This window comes from Rhinopithecus roxellana, chromosome 19 (genome assembly GCF_007565055.1).
Source record: "Rhinopithecus roxellana isolate Shanxi Qingling chromosome 19, ASM756505v1, whole genome shotgun sequence".
NCBI lineage: Eukaryota > Metazoa > Chordata > Mammalia > Primates > Cercopithecidae > Rhinopithecus > Rhinopithecus roxellana.
This window is the reverse complement of record NC_044567.1, coordinates 5,516,215-5,531,020: the sequence shown is the minus strand read 5'-3', so window position 1 is coordinate 5,531,020 and position 14,806 is coordinate 5,516,215. Positions and strand designations below refer to the sequence as shown.

At 54.3% G+C, this 14,806-nt stretch overlaps 2 protein-coding genes and 1 long non-coding RNA gene across 4 annotated transcripts; 2 read left to right on the top strand and 1 right to left on the bottom strand.

Moving 5' to 3' along the window:
* The first annotated feature begins 124 nt into the window (after positions 1–124).
* Positions 125–9,384, top strand: HOXB6 (homeobox B6). 2 transcript variants are annotated; one of them, XM_010359599.2, is made up of 3 exons: positions 125–641; positions 6,894–7,418; positions 8,478–9,384. In XM_010359599.2, the coding sequence occupies exons 2-3, from the start codon at positions 7,004–7,006 to the stop codon at positions 8,735–8,737; spliced, it is 675 nt and encodes a 224-aa protein (XP_010357901.2). In that variant the 5' UTR covers positions 125–641; positions 6,894–7,003; the 3' UTR covers positions 8,738–9,384. The 2 variants fall into 2 exon arrangements, with proteins under 2 accessions (XP_010357901.2, XP_010357908.2); XM_010359606.2 differs by having other exon boundaries at positions 358–641; positions 6,926–7,418.
* LOC104659560 lies at positions 2,781–14,712 on the bottom strand. Its single transcript, XR_747607.2, has 3 exons — positions 14,543–14,712; positions 4,604–4,703; positions 2,781–3,047 (listed from the first exon to the last, which is right to left on the bottom strand). It is a non-coding gene; the product is annotated as an uncharacterized LOC104659560 (long non-coding RNA).
* HOXB5 (homeobox B5) lies at positions 11,165–13,871 on the top strand. Its single transcript, XM_010359615.2, has 2 exons — positions 11,165–12,005; positions 12,660–13,871. Exons 1-2 carry the CDS (start codon positions 11,444–11,446, stop codon positions 12,905–12,907), a joined length of 810 nt encoding a protein of 269 aa, XP_010357917.1. The 5' UTR covers positions 11,165–11,443; the 3' UTR covers positions 12,908–13,871.
* Positions 14,713–14,806: the final 94 nt, after the last annotated feature.

The window sequence follows — 14,806 nt, the reverse complement described above, 5'->3', positions numbered from 1 at the left end:
TTTTATGAAAATTTACAACTTTGTGATAGAAGTTTATGAGTGGTTGAATCCAGCGATTGGCCGGCGCCGGTCATGTGGCCGGGCGATCGTGAACATGAACTTTTTATCATTTCCCTGGTGGTTATAATGCAGCATTCTTTTGGACACCACACCTAGGTCGGAGCACTGTCGTCCTTCAGGGCTCCAGCCTCTTGATATTTTTATACTTCAGTATCAGCTCGATAGAGCAAAAGAGAGAGAGGACGAGAGAGGGGGGTGAGGAGAAAAGAGAGAGAGAGAGCGCGCAAGAGGGAGAGGGAGAGAAGGAGGGGTGGGAATTACACAAAGAGAGAACCAAAAATAATTTTGATAAGTTAATTTTCTCACTGATCTGGGATTTTAGTCACCATGGAAGGTAAATGGACAATCTGCCCAGGATCGCAGCCCCATACTATTTTTCAAAGCCAGAACTTACTCCGTTTTCTATGCAAATGTCAGAAAAATGAAACACCCTCTCTCCCAAGTCAGAGAAGGGGAAGCAACGGCTCTCACGTTGGGACAATATTATCTGGAAGCTGAAGAAGAAACTGAACACTCCTTCTTTCCTCCCTACCCATTCCTTTCAATCCGGAGGGGAAAAAAAAATCCCAAGGTCTGCAAAGGTAAGGGAGATTCTACAATTTTCTTGTTCTTTTGCATCGCTTTTGTGTGTGGGGGGTGGGGCTTGGGTTTTTCTCCCTCCTCCCCCGCTCCAAGACGGGGCTGAACCCCATCTCTGGGCGCTGCAGGGAAAAGCTTCCCAGGAAATTCGGAGGTGGAGAGAGAGGTGGCTGCTTCCTGGAGGGGGAGCCAAGGCAGGGAAAGCGGGAAGAGGAATCAAAAGACGGCCAGGAGACCAGCTCTAAGTCGCCTTCTTATGCTTGGAGGAGAGACTCAAGCAAGGGGGCAGCGAAAGAGAGGATGGGGGGGCGTTATCTGGACTTCAGTGGCACCTAAAGAAGCCAGTCCTTATGGCCTCCGTGGGCTTGCCCCCTCCCCCTCCTGCCACCCCTCCCTTGTCCCGGCCTCTAGCTATTGCCCCCGCGCAGTTATCTTGCCTGGTGCGGATATCTCTGGGTTCCCAGAAGCATTGGCATGTGGGGCGGTGGCGTTAAGGGACGTCCTGGTCTCTATAGGGCCTGGAATCTCCGCCGAGGCCGGCGAGGGAGAGGAAACGGCTAGAGAAACACAGAAAAGACAATTCACAGAGAAATGTTCACTATCTCCCTTCGGAGACATTTTTGAAATTAAAGGGCTATGGGTGGAGACACCAAAAACGAGGGAGACCCCCCCACACCCACCCACCAGGAAGCCTGCCCGAGAATGCCCAAGTATCTCGCCACTGCCACTCCCGCAGGAGGGAGCCTCGCTCTGCAGGGAGACAGTTTTGTGGTTTTAATGCGGTAGGTTGCAGCTGTTGGTTTCTGCACGATATTGCTTCTATTACTTGCGTTGTATTGGTATGGGATGTGTGGATTTCGGTGGAGGAAAAAATTGCCATGTGTATGTCTGATATGATAACATTTCAAACTTTCCTGGGTCCAGACATGGTGATTGTGAAGAAGCTGTTAAGTGCATTTTTGTTTTAGGCTTGTAAATAAAAAAAAAGAAAGAAAGAAAGAAGAAAATAAAAAGAAAATCCAATTATGGGACCTAGCAGCGTCTAAACTGAAAAGCTAACTGGCACTGAGCTCAGACAGTCCCGTCCCTCGGGTGTCCAATTTTATCCCTCAGTCAGGCCTTCTAGAGGGTGGGGAGGGCAGAGAACCATTGGGCAGGAGACAGAGATTCCTAAAGTAGCTGGTGGGGTGGAAGTAGGTGCCAGCCTTGAGGCAAGTACTTTAAAATGGGGTAAGGGAGTTTCTGGGGAAGCTTCCAGCCAAGAGATAAGTGATGTTGGCTGTGCAGGGCAGGAGAGATTGTGATTTTTAGTTAGGTTTGCACGAACATGTAATTGCTTTTCTCTTTCTTAAGACCAGATGCCTCGGGCCTCTGGTTGTCCCGGAGTTACAGGGTCTGGGGCGTTTTGGAAGTGGGGATATATTTATTATCCCAGTCCTAAGCTAGGAGAGGGACGACGCGGCCACTTGTGGCACGAAAGAGGCAGCTCTGTGGCCCCAGGTAGATGCCCTAGGTTCAGGCCCGGCCTGAGATCCCGGAGGGACCGCTGGGCTTCGTAGCGAGAGTTCTCCGCCAGCACCCACGGCACTCAGGGCCTATTCTCAAGGGAAAATTTTCCGAAACCCACCCATACTAAAGGTCTTTTTCTCCTGTAGTCTTGGAGGGTTATAAATCCTCCCTTAGACAGTGCGCTGTGACCCAAATTATGCGGTTTGCTGCCATCTACCGTCCGTTCAGAGACAAGCGGCTTAGGGGCCGCAAGCCCCGCGACACTGTCCAGCGGTGCCCCCGACGCCTGGAGACCCGGTCGCGCAGATCCACGGGATTCGGGGGATTTCGGGCCCACGCCGACTCTCTCAGCTGGATCTTGGTTCCCCGGTGTGGGTTAGAGAAGTCTCTCCTTCACCCATCATCCCCAATTTCCCACTCCCCCAGTCTCCGCCCATCCCAGCCCCAAACCTGGCGGCTGGCAGGGGAAGCGGCTTCCTCTAGGGCATATTTTAAAATGTCTAATTCTGCTTCCAGCGGGCAGGGGCCCTGAATCAAAGAGTAGAGGGATCAGAGACAAGACCCCCACCGCCATCCCCACCCCACCCCCACCCCACCAAGGTGCGGGAGAGGAAGAGGCAGCTTGAGACATCCGAAGCCAAGGCTGTTCAAGGTTTATTTGGTTTTCTTCTCTGCCAAGGGAGGGGACCCGCAGGGCAGGCGCCGGCCCCGGCAGTTCCACTCGGTTGTCAAAAGACAAACCGGGTCTGTGTTCTACTGGTTGGCTGGTGGGTCTCGCCAGTTCCTTGGTTGGTGGGTTCGTGGTGAAGGAATTGAACGGAGTTTTCTGGAAACTGTTGATGTCTGCAAGCGAGTGTCAATCCCCTCCCCCATTCTCGATCTTTTCAAGCGAAGTGGACCTAAATATGATTTGGGAAAAATTTGGAAGTGGACTGGGGCCAAATCATTAAGGAATCACACTGTGGTAATTTCCGTTCCTGTTGGACCCTTCACACCGGCTTAACTCGACCACCTTCCCAAGAGGGAGTGGCCAGGGCTAGGCTATGCGCCTCTGCTGCAGCGTTTGAATATTGGCCCCGTCTCACGGGTTACTGATTAGCTTGGGCTTTCAAGCCGTAGGAGGAAGCTCTGGCAGTTCCTTTAAAGGTGCTGTGGTCCCATTCCTGGGTGGGGGTGGGGTTCCAGGAAATTGCCTGCGGTGCCAGTCAGACCAAGGTGTTCTCAGAGTCTGGCCCAGGGCTAGAGGAGCTGATGAGGTTAAGGTGCCTGGTGGTGCTGGGGACAAACACTGTGGCTGCGGCCCCCACCCGCTTTTGGCGCTTCTGGAGCAGCTCTTTTCAGCTTTTCTGCAGCGAGAGTGACTTTCTGGTGGCTGTATGGCCCGGCTCAGCGAGGTGCTCTATAGGAGGCCCCGAGGGAGCCAGCCATAGAAGGTCCTTGGCCCCTCGGAGATTGTTTTACTTTTGGACAATCCAAAAGACATGTAGAGAAGTCAAGCTGGTACATGGTACTGAAACACTTCAGGGCCTTTAGGTTGCGCCCTGGGTGAGGGTAGGAAACTGGGAGAGTGGCTCAGCGCTACTGCTCACTCCCCTTAAAGATCAAAGAGGATGCCGCTCATTTGCATAATGAAAATGAAGTCTTTGTACTTTGATTTGGACGGACCAATTTTAGGGCAAAGTGTCTCATCTAAAGAGCCTCCCTCAACCTATGGGAGTGATCACTCAGTACCCCTGGGAACATTTATTTATGTTCCCCAAACCCAGAGAAACAGAGTCCAGGGTGAGAATTGAGTTGAAATATTTTCATCCCATCCCACCCCAGCCAAAGTTGGCAGTAGTGGGGGAAGGTGCTCATCACCCCCAAAGAGCTAAGGGAGAGGGCCTTATAGCTTAGAGGAAATCAGAAGCCTGGACAATGTCTCAGTACCCCCCACACACACACACCGCGCGCGCGCGCGCACACACACACACACACACACACACACACACACACACACACACAAAGAGGCAAATATCCCTCCTGAGGTTACCTATCAAGAATTTTTCTCCTGAACTGAACACAACTTAGGAAACATTTTCCTGGGAACTGGAATGTGTTAGCTTGCCCACAGGACTGCAGACTCACAGCATAGAAAATTACAATTATAAATCCTGCCTGTGGGGTATCTGTGTAATCCCTCTGTTATGTACTCAAGAATTGGTACACACTTCTATCCATCTCTCTGAACACACACTTCCTCGTTGAGGCAGGGAGAGACACCCCAGACTGGCGGATGGCTGAGCCCGCTGTGTATTTACATATTCCCCCATGGAGACAGACAGAGGGCGGTGGACCGAACCACAGACAGATTCGTAGGGATCTGGCTCCAGAAAGGAGTCGGTCTCTGGCCTGCCCTGCCCGCCTGCTCTTTTTCCCAAACAAACAGATCAGATGAATAAACGCTCATAAATACCTCTGGGCTTAGATAAGAGCGATGAGGCGCTATTTCCTTTCATGCCCGACTCCAGGCGCCCAGGCCCTGCCCATAGTGGCTCCATCTCCAGACAAGCAACCTGCAGAGGTGAGGTAAATTTGGGGGCTGTGATTCTAAAGATAGGGCAATTATTTTCCTGCTTCTGACACAGGGAAATGCTCCCTTCCTCACGAGATCTTATTTTGTTCAGACTCCACTGAGAAAACCACACTATTTAGTGCTAGGATGGGGACATTGTTGGGCCGGGAGGAGGCACGGAAGGCTGAGGCCCAGGGCTCAGCCTCAGCAGCAGGGAGGGAGGTGCATGCAAGCCCTCTCTCCCACTTTTTCCCCCCCTGTTCAAATGGCCCCTAGTCCTCTCTAGAAGTGAGCCCAACCATAGCTAGGTTTGGAATATTTATCCTTCTTCATTATCAGGGGGTTTAAATTTGTTTTCTTAAATGCTTATCAAAAACTCCCATAGAGTCAGGTTAGGAAGTGATTGGAGGGACATCCAGGGATGGCCATTTTGCCATTAAGGTGCAGCCTAGAAGTTGCCCTGAGTTCAGAGAGCCTTGGAGACCATGTTGCAACCAAGTAAGTTCCCACCCTTGGTCATCTAAGCTCAGTCCTCTACCACATTCTCTAGTGTCTTTTAGCATCTTCAGTGGGGAGAACTTGGCCAGAAAAAGGAACCCAAAGGAAGGACAAGGCAGAGGAGGGTCAGCCTGGCCTGACATCTGACTTTGTTCCATGCCCTGGCCCCTTCTTGTCCCCAGGTGTGAAGGTTGTCACCCTTCACTATGTGGCCTGTGGATCCATATTAGAATGTTGGAAATGCTCTGTGGCCCTGTCTCCCAGCCTGGGCTCAATGATCATTTTCCTTGGATGAAAGAGCCAGAGATATACATTCTCTCACACACCCAAATTTGTAAGGCAGCAAAGCTGATGATATGAACATGGGGTGTGGGAGGGAATTGTAGCGATGCTGAGACACAGACAGAAGGGAGAGGGAATGCTGGCTGATGGCTGGAAGCTGCCTGCTGAGTCCCCAAGAGAACGCAAATGCCCTTCTCTCCCTATCAAACTAAAGCAAAAACCAAGTCTTGGGAAAGAATTAATTTCAAAAAGAACAGGCAGCTCCTACAGAGACTTGGAAGAAGAGTGAGGGTGCCTTTCTTCCCAGTGGTCTCTGACTGCCTCAACTATCAGGAGGGTTTGAAGCCCACAACTGGAAGAAGAATGATTTCTTCCTTGTCCTCAGATTTACAGGGACATACTTGATTCCTGAAAATCCTATAGCCCAGGCTATTCTTAAGTCTTTTGGGATTGCAGAGGGTACTGGAGTGAGGGTTGCAGGCAGGATAGGGATCAGACAAATAAAGCCGCCTAGGCTGAGGGATACCCCTCACTCCTTCACTCCATATCGCCAAGTGAGGAGAGGGTTAGTCGCTTTCCCCAGTGCCCCTTCCCCTGTCAAGAGTGAGAAGCTGCATACTAGAACCAGGCAGAATGTTTTGGGTAGCCGCCCCCATCGCCACCTTCCAAGAAGCTCCTAGTCTAGCCACAGAGCCAGAAGGGGAAGCTTGGGCTCAGTCCCTCCTGCCGGCTCCTCCTCTTCTGGGTCTTCTAGGCAGTGGGATCTGGCCTGCCCCCTCAGAACAGAAGGGTTGTGGAGAAGCAGGAACAATAACCCGAGGCTTGGAGGAGAGAGATCAGATCTGATAAACAGGAAGAACGATGTTCAAAACCTGGGGAGGAGGGTGTTTCTTCTTTGCTTGTCTTAGCGGAGAACTCTTCTCACCTTCCACCGACATAAAACCCTAGAAACAAATCTTCTTCTTTAGTTCTCTCTCAAGGAGATTCAGAGACATTTACCCACCCCTCCCTGGAGAGAAGGGGCCCAAGCAACGCAGGGGTTAACTTTTCTGAAAACACAATTAACTTTTTCCAATCCTGCGTGGGGTAGGAGAGAGATGTATTTATTTAATCACCCGGGAGTGGGGTGGTCTCAATCTAAACGCTCCCTCCTCCCTCAAAGGCACAGAGCCTGTTTCACAGATCCTACGTAGGTGGAACAGGACGCGCTGTGTTGTTGGGGAGAGAGAGAGAGAAAGGCGAAGGAGAAGGAGGAAAAAAAAGGTTGATAGGTTTGTGCGCGGGTCCCTCGTGCGGGCTGCGCTCCTCCTGGGTGCTATTTGACAATTCCTGCCTCTGCCATTGGTCAGTGTTGGATCAGATGGTTGTATTTCCTTCTGGCCCTCACTGGCACCTCGCCATCCCCCCTCAGCTAAAACCCAATCTCGGATATACTACTAATAGGCGCGGCGCTCGGACTATAAAACACAACAAATCATAAACCCGGCGGAGCAGCAGTGGCCGCGCGCGCCTCCCCTCCCAATGAGTTCCTATTTCGTGAACTCCACCTTCCCCGTCACTCTGGCCAGCGGGCAGGAGTCCTTCCTGGGCCAGCTACCGCTCTACTCATCGGGCTATGCGGACCCGCTGAGGCATTACCCCGCGCCCTATGGGCCAGGGCCGGGCCAGGACAAGGGCTTTGCCACTTCCTCCTATTACCCGCCGGCGGGCAGTGGCTACGGCAGAGCGGCGCCCTGCGACTACGGGCCGGCGCCGGCCTTCTACCGCGAGAAGGAGTCGGCCTGCGCACTCTCCGGCGCCGAAGAGCCGCCCCCGTTCCACCCCGAGCCGCGGAAGTCGGACTGCGCGCAGGACAAGAGCGTGTTCCGCGAGACAGAAGAGCAGAAGTGCTCTACTCCGGTCTATCCGTGGATGCAGCGGATGAATTCGTGCAACAGTGAGTGAGACTTCCCGTCGCCGTCGCCGTCGCCCTGGCTTCCCGGGCCCCCACCCCGGGACACAGAACTAGTGAGCGCCCCCTGCCCCAATCTCCCACAGGGTGCTGGGTGGGCATCTCAGTTAGGAGATAGAAGAAGATTGGGTGCCTGCCCGGGGTCTCTCGCTGTGTCTCCTATTAGGCAGGAGTTACAAAGTTTGCAAAGTCCCAGCCACACTGGGAGTAACGGGGAGGGAGTGTGCTCTCCTGGGACCCCTGGCCAGAGCCGGGGTTCCAGGACAGGAAAGGGAGCAGGGGCCCGCAGACACGGGCTTGGCTTTACTTTGCGCCCCCAGCCCCCCTCTCCCAGCCCTGGTAGGGTTCCCCAACCAAAGACGGCTCCATTAAAAACGGAGTGCGTCATGTAAGGGGGTAGGAGGTGACGCTGAAGAGGAAGAGTTGAGTCTGACTGGGACTGTGTTTCCCTGAGGGTGGGGGGCTGGGGCAAGATGAGGCACCAGGAAAGGGGTGGTATTCAGAGGAGGGAGGAGGAATAAGGGGAAGGAAGAGAGAGGGAGCAGGCGGAGCGAGAGAGGAAGAAACAGGCGCGGGGTCTCAGGTTGGATTATTTGTTGGCCTTAAGTCCCAACTGATGTCCATTAGCCGGACTCGAAAGTGCGGAGCCGTTAATGTGGACTATGGATCGATCTACGTCATTACGGATTAAGGGCCTGGATTTATCACTGGGTTGGCGGAATGGGGGTGGGGGAGAAAGATGGATGGAAAGCGAGGGAAAGACAAGATGCAACTAGGAAGAGACACACCTGACCAGCCCCTCCCCCCAGGCTCAGGTGGGAGTTCAAACTGCTCCTCCCCTCCCCCATCTAGACAGACGGCACAGGCCTAGGAAACCAGGAGGGAATCTGGAGGGGGCGCTGGAGGAGTGCGAAAGTGGGGAAGGGAACCGGCAGAGTGGAGGGTATCCCTGTACTGGCTGGAGTCTGTGTTCGAGGGTCGACTAGGGGAGGGGGCCCTGGGCCCGGTGACTCCAGGCCTCAGCATCTCCACTCTGCGTAACAGGTTCCTCCTTTGGGCCCAGTGGCCGGCGAGGCCGCCAGACATACACGCGTTACCAGACGCTGGAGCTGGAGAAGGAATTTCACTACAATCGCTACCTGACGCGGCGGCGGCGCATCGAGATCGCGCACGCCCTGTGCCTGACTGAGCGGCAGATCAAGATATGGTTCCAGAACCGACGCATGAAGTGGAAAAAGGAGAGCAAACTGCTCAGCGCGTCTCAGCTCAGTGCCGAGGAGGAGGAAGAAAAACCGGCCGAGTGAAGGTGCTGGAAAGGGAGGGAGGACGCGAGGGGAAAGGCCTGTGGGGAGCCGAGGGCGTCGGAGAGACCCGGGAAGGAAGGCTCTCGGGTGGGGGAGCCAGGAGACCTGCTCTCCAGCGCACGACAGGCGGGGCCCAGCTCTCTCCTCCACGCCCCCGCCCGCACAGCTCCCGGTGGGTGCTCTGAGGCCTCACTACTCGAGCCCACCCAGCACCCCGCGCGCCCTTCCTTCCCGAGGAACTCGCCTCAGCCTGATCAGGCTTCCTGGTGAGAACTGAGGATCGGACTCACTTGATGTTTCCTGGAAGCAGAGCAAAATGCTCTTGTCCCTGTCGCGTCTCATTTCGTCCATGTCCCCCATGCACGGTTCAATGGTAGATTCGCTGTCCCCTCAGCGGAGGCCTTGAAGACTCCCTGATCCCAGACCTGTCGTCTCTCCCACCCCCTCCCCAAAGCCACTGGAAGGAGCACATACTACCTAGAAGTAAGAAGAGGAGCCTCAGAAGAAAACAAAGTTCTATTTTATTAATTTTCTATGTGTTGTGTTTGTAGTCTTGTCTTAGCTCGGGACGTGAAATACTTCGATGATGATAATAATAATAATAATAACAATAATAAAGATGTGAAAACTCGACGCTGGGTCACCTCCGATCCTCCCCTGCCGTTTTTCCCTCTCCCCTCAACCCCCAGCCTCTCCATCCGTCTTGAGCCAGAATTCTTCAGCAAAAGCGAGAGCCCTGGCCCCCTGAAGCGAGCCCTGTTCGACTGGGAAGTTACAGCTGAGATAAAGGCTGGAGCGATCAGTCCTGCCCAGGCCCCAGCGCTGCGTTTCCCTGGTGCTGAGGCTCACAGCCGCCTCTCCCCGTGCAGACTTGGGGGATGGAGAGGGGCTGTTTCCCTCTCATTCTCTAGCCTCTCCTCCTGTGTCCACAGCACTAAGGGAGCCACTGAGGCCCCTAAAGCTCTCTTGCGGAGACTGGGGGCCTCTCTTGCCATCGAGTCTGGGGGCCTCTGCAGCTCTTTTCTGTCCTCACCTTCGCAGAGACCCCTGGCCTTTGGCCCGTCCACATGGCCAGGTTTTTTCGCCAGCCTTGGCTCTCTGCTCCTGGCCTGTGGCTGCGGAGACTAAAAAATGGGGCCACTGGATATCTCTCGCCCTGTAGCTGAAGGCTCCAGGTGCCCCTTCCCACCTCAAGTAGGAGGTCAGCCTCAAGTAGGAGATCAGCCTCAAGCAGGGGAATGTAAAGCCACCAGCCAGGCACAGGCCGAAGGGCACAACTTTCCCTTGCTCCTTGGAGACCCCAGGGCAGGAGGCCAGGTGATGGGGCATTTAGTGTCATCCTCTCAACCGGGAATGGCCCATTCTCTCTCTGCTTGCACCGGCACCCAGAGGGCAAGTTGCGGCCACTGTTTTCCTTTATTCCTCCGCCCTCTGGCTTCCTTTATTATTTTTAAAGAAAATAATCCCCTCCTAATAGGGGACCAGCTTCGGGCGGTCTCTGGCCGCCCAGGGTGCTCAGCAAAGCATGCGGGTCCTTGGAACCCCTTTTCCGGGAAGGCGGCTGACACCAGGCAAATTCTCAAACTGCCCAGCTGCGAGTGAGGGGCCTGGAGTGGGGCCTCCAAATGCAGTAGCCTAGGACGAGGGGAAGGGGCTCCGCTTTACAAACTCTCAGACACATGTTACTACTCAAACCCAAGCAGCAGACGCGGTGGCCGCTGTGGTCTTTTCGGCAACTAGGCCACTTAGCCCCAGCTGTGTTCGGCTTCTGGGGTCCCTGTCCTGCTCTGTCACTTCCCACGCCTGGGTTAAGGACCACCAAGGAGGTCAGGAAGGGGATTTCGAACTTCCAAGTGGCCCAGGAGAAGTGAACGCTTCTCTTGCTTGTTTTTCAAGCCTCCCGTCCAGTCCTGCCGGCTCGGCCTGGGCGCTGTGGACCGGCAACAGCAGCCCCACCAGGATGCAGGCAGGGCTAAGCTCCCGGGGAAAACCCGTTACAATAACTGTTTTTCACACACAACTTCCAACCCTTCCCCCATTTCCGCCTCCAACTCGGAGACTTGCAAAGCCCGAGAAAGGGAAAAGCAACTCAATCTTTAATCTTCTCATCCAAAGTTAAAATAATAACGACAATGATGATGTAGGGAGAAGGAACCAAATAGAGAGGCTAACCCCACCCACAAGAAAGTGGGTAAAAAGCCCAACCCCTGCTCGAAAAGGCTCAACCCTGTGGCTGAGCCTTGGCCGGGTTTCTTTCTCTCCCGGCGGCTGCAGGGAGCCGGCAGGGAGGCAGCAGCCGCCGCCATGGCGGTCTCCCGCCCGCGCTCCCGTCGATCGCCGGGAGGTGGCGCGCTCTGCTCAGAGGCCAACGCCAACCTTCTCCCAGTTTCTCCCCCTTCTCCTTTTTCCCCCTCTCTCGGAGGCTCGCATTGAATCGGCCCTAACGATTCTCGGATCGTCATTATTTGTAACCATAGAGCATGAATTACCTCTTGAGGTCATCAGCGAGAATTTACGACTGGTCAACAAAAGCACGTGATTCCCTAACGCCCCCCCACCCCCCTTCCAACCCCCCCCCATATTTGGCCGCATACATAGCAAAACGAAGTACAGTGCATCGCTATAATTCATTAATACATCATAAATCGTGAAGCACAGGGTTATAACGACCACGATCCACAAATCAAGCCCTCCAAAATCACCCAAATGAGCTCGTACTTTGTAAACTCCTTCTCGGGGCGTTATCCAAATGGCCCGGACTATCAGTTGCTAAATTATGGCAGTGGCAGCTCTCTGAGCGGCTCTTACAGGGATCCCGCTGCCATGCACACCGGCTCTTACGGCTACAATTACAATGGGATGGACCTCAGCGTCAACCGCTCCTCGGCCTCCTCCAGCCACTTTGGGGCGGTGGGCGAGAGCTCGCGCGCCTTCCCAGCGCCCGCCCAGGAGCCCCGCTTCAGGCAAGCGGCTTCGAGCTGCTCCCTGTCCTCGCCCGAGTCCCTGCCCTGCACCAACGGCGACAGCCACGGCGCCAAGCCCTCTGCTTCGTCCCCCTCCGACCAGGCGACCTCAGCCAGTTCCAGCGCCAATTTCACCGAAATAGACGAGGCCAGTGCGTCCTCGGAGCCTGAGGAAGCGGCGAGCCAGCTAAGCAGCCCCAGCCTAGCTCGGGCGCAGCCAGAGCCCATGGCCACCTCCACAGCCGCGCCCGAGGGGCAGACTCCGCAGATATTCCCCTGGATGAGGAAGCTTCACATCAGCCATGGTAATTCTCTCTCTCTTTTTTGTATTCTCAGCTTTCCTTCTCTGCGTTTTGGGGTGGGATGGGAGAACAAGGAGAGCTTGGCTTTACCCTAAATATAGATTCATTTTTCCAAGGGGGAGAAGTCTCTAAGAGGGGCCTCATAGCTTGGTAGACAGAGCCAAACAGGGTCTCTCTGTTAGAGGGGGATATTTTTAATAATTTGTTTCAGCTTCGGCTTAGGTTTTTATTAGCGCAGCTGTACCAGCTTCAGAATAAAGGATGGGGTTCATGTAATGTGGGGAAGAGTTCTGCTTACCCCTGAAATTTTGAGACTGCCGCTAGCAAAGAAGGGGTGAGCAGTAAAAGGAGCTTTCCAGGGCAAAAGTGCAACCGCTCTCCTCCCTCCCGGGGCGAGCGGCCGCCTGAGCCCAGCCAAGGGTGAGGCACTAGGAGCGAGCAAAAGACAAAGCCGGGCGCACTGGCTGCCGGCAGAAGTGGGGGATGCAGGAGAAAGGGGTGCAGAAATAGAGCTTGAATGTGGGCATCTGGAGTAGAGAGGATTGGAGCTGTGGTGAGCTGGGTGCCGGGACGCCTGGGTCCTGCTCCCCCGCCCCCTCCCACCCAGTGCCCCCTCCCTTAACCGGAATAACGTTGCCTTGCGGCTTTCTGCTCCAGATATGACCGGGCCGGACGGGAAAAGGGCCCGGACCGCGTATACCCGCTACCAGACCCTGGAGCTGGAAAAGGAGTTCCACTTCAACCGCTACCTGACCCGGCGACGGCGCATCGAGATCGCCCACGCACTCTGCCTGTCCGAGCGCCAGATCAAGATCTGGTTCCAGAACCGGCGCATGAAGTGGAAGAAGGACAACAAACTGAAAAGTATGAGCCTGGCTACAGCCGGCAGCGCCTTCCAGCCCTGAGCCTGCCCAGAGGAGCCCAGCGGCCCAAGAGCCCATGTCACCCCCAGCCCTGGCCCCTCCAATCCTCCCCGCGCTGCCGCCGCCCGCTGGGGACCGGTTCCCACAAGCCTGCCTCGCCCCGGCCTTGTGTTACGATATTTCGTTTGGTCTTAGGTCTTCCTGTGGCTCCCTCTCTCCTGGACTGGTTATCTTGTTATTATTGTTAATAATAATAATAATTATTATTTTCCTTCCATGCTCCCAACTCCCTTCTGCTTGCCCCAAATCCGCCAGCGTTTCTGAATGTTTGTGTCTGTGATCGCAGTCCTTCCCCCAGGAAAAAAAAAAAAAAAAAAAAAGAAATTCGCATGTTTAATGTGAACTCTCCCCTCCCCATCTGTGTTCTAACTTATTTATAAAAAGATGATCGCTGTATTTTGAGTTTCAGCTGGAAACTTCTGTAAGGGGCAGCAGTTGAGGTGGGGTAGTGCCGCAGTGGGGCCAAGCTGAGCTGGCCTCAGAGATGGAGTCTCTTTTCATTCTCCTCTTCCTCTCTCCCCACTCCCCAGGCCCAAGTCTCCTAGGGGCTTGGTCCTAGGGTGGGAAGGGGCTAGGGAGGACCAAAGGGATAATATTGAGAAGAGAGAAAGAAGATAGTGAGATTTAAGTTCCTGCTGCCTGGGTAGGCCCCGCAAGGCCTGGTCTGGGAGTATACGGAAACAAAAATGATCCTCAGTGCAAAATGTCTTGTGTATTTCTCTGTGAATCCATGGGTCCAGCTAGAGGGCCCAAAGCTTGTAAATATGGGGATAGTCTGGGTCAGACCCATCTCTCCCTTACCCATTTTGCTTCCAAGACCATTTGTAGTGAGCGAGTGGATGCTGTGCTACGTGTGAAATCTCTTTGCGGGGCCTGTCTCAGTGATTCGCTTTTGGTATTTGTTTGTAGCTTTCCTGGAAGTCAAATAAATGTTTCCCCCACTCCATTGCCCTTCCACTTGTCTTTTCTCCGAGGGGTCTGCCTCTTCCATCCCAGGCACACCCTGCACCATTCTCAATAGATCTGGGGTGCAGGGAAGAAAAAGTAGGCTGCTTCCCAACAGCTCTTCTCAGCCATGTAAGTCCCTGGCTTGGTCAACAGTGCTTGGGCTAGAGAACAGACCTTGGTGCCTGGGGAACTCCAAGGCCCAGAAACCCCATGTGGGGCTGGGGCAGGGGAAAGGCTGAACTAGACTCTATCCTGGTCTTCCATTAGCTGGCCAAGGAAGCCTCTGGAAAACTCTTCTGGGAAAGTAATTTGGGCCTAAGTCCTCAGCGGGAGGCTCCTAGCCTTTTGGGAGTGGTAGAGGCCTGCCCAGCCCCCTGTCTCCTACTCCAAGTCCCAATTCAGCTCTGCCACCAACTAAAGCAAAAAAAAAAAAAAAAAAAAAAAATCAGTTGGATTTCGAAGGATTTCACTCATCCTCAGCCTTCCCTACCCTTCTCAAGGGCTCCGTCTCTCCAAGGGTCCAACTGATCTTCCCTCTTGATTAGGAGTTAGGGTCCTTTCAGAAAGACCCCTGGTTCTCCCTTCAGCCTGGCCCAGGGCCAGGGCCCAGTCCACCTCCATCCAAGTCAGCCTCCACCCTGATCGCAAGAGTCAAGTCTGGACACTTACCCGGTCAATCCCTTCCAGCTTGGCCCAACTTCTTACCGGACTTGGGGGGAGGGGGAGCTGGTGAGGAGGCAGCCGAGGGTCGTGGAGGCTCTGCTTGGCCCTCCTTTCCCTTCACCCCTTGACTTTGTCCCCCTTTGTCGATAGCAAACTATCCCAAAAGTCGCTATGACATTTAGATGTCAAATGGATAGGGGTTTTATCTCGAAGTTAGATCGTAAAAATCGCCGAGAAGTCAGACAGATACCCCTCACTGGCTCGAGAAAG

What these genes read in the sequence shown, in the direction of transcription:
- HOXB6 (XM_010359599.2), top strand. Translation starts at nt 7,004, where the DNA reads ATGAGTTCCTATTTCGTGAACTCCACCTTCCCCGTCACTCTGGCCAGC. An exon ending in GCGGATGAATTCGTGCAACA is followed by an intron (nt 7,419 to 8,477) that starts GTGAGTGAGACT and finishes TCTGCGTAACAG; the next exon opens with GTTCCTCCTTTGGGCCCAGT.
- HOXB5 (XM_010359615.2), top strand. Translation starts at nt 11,444, where the DNA reads ATGAGCTCGTACTTTGTAAACTCCTTCTCGGGGCGTTATCCAAATGGC. An exon ending in GAAGCTTCACATCAGCCATG is followed by an intron (nt 12,006 to 12,659) that starts GTAATTCTCTCT and finishes TTTCTGCTCCAG; the next exon opens with ATATGACCGGGCCGGACGGG.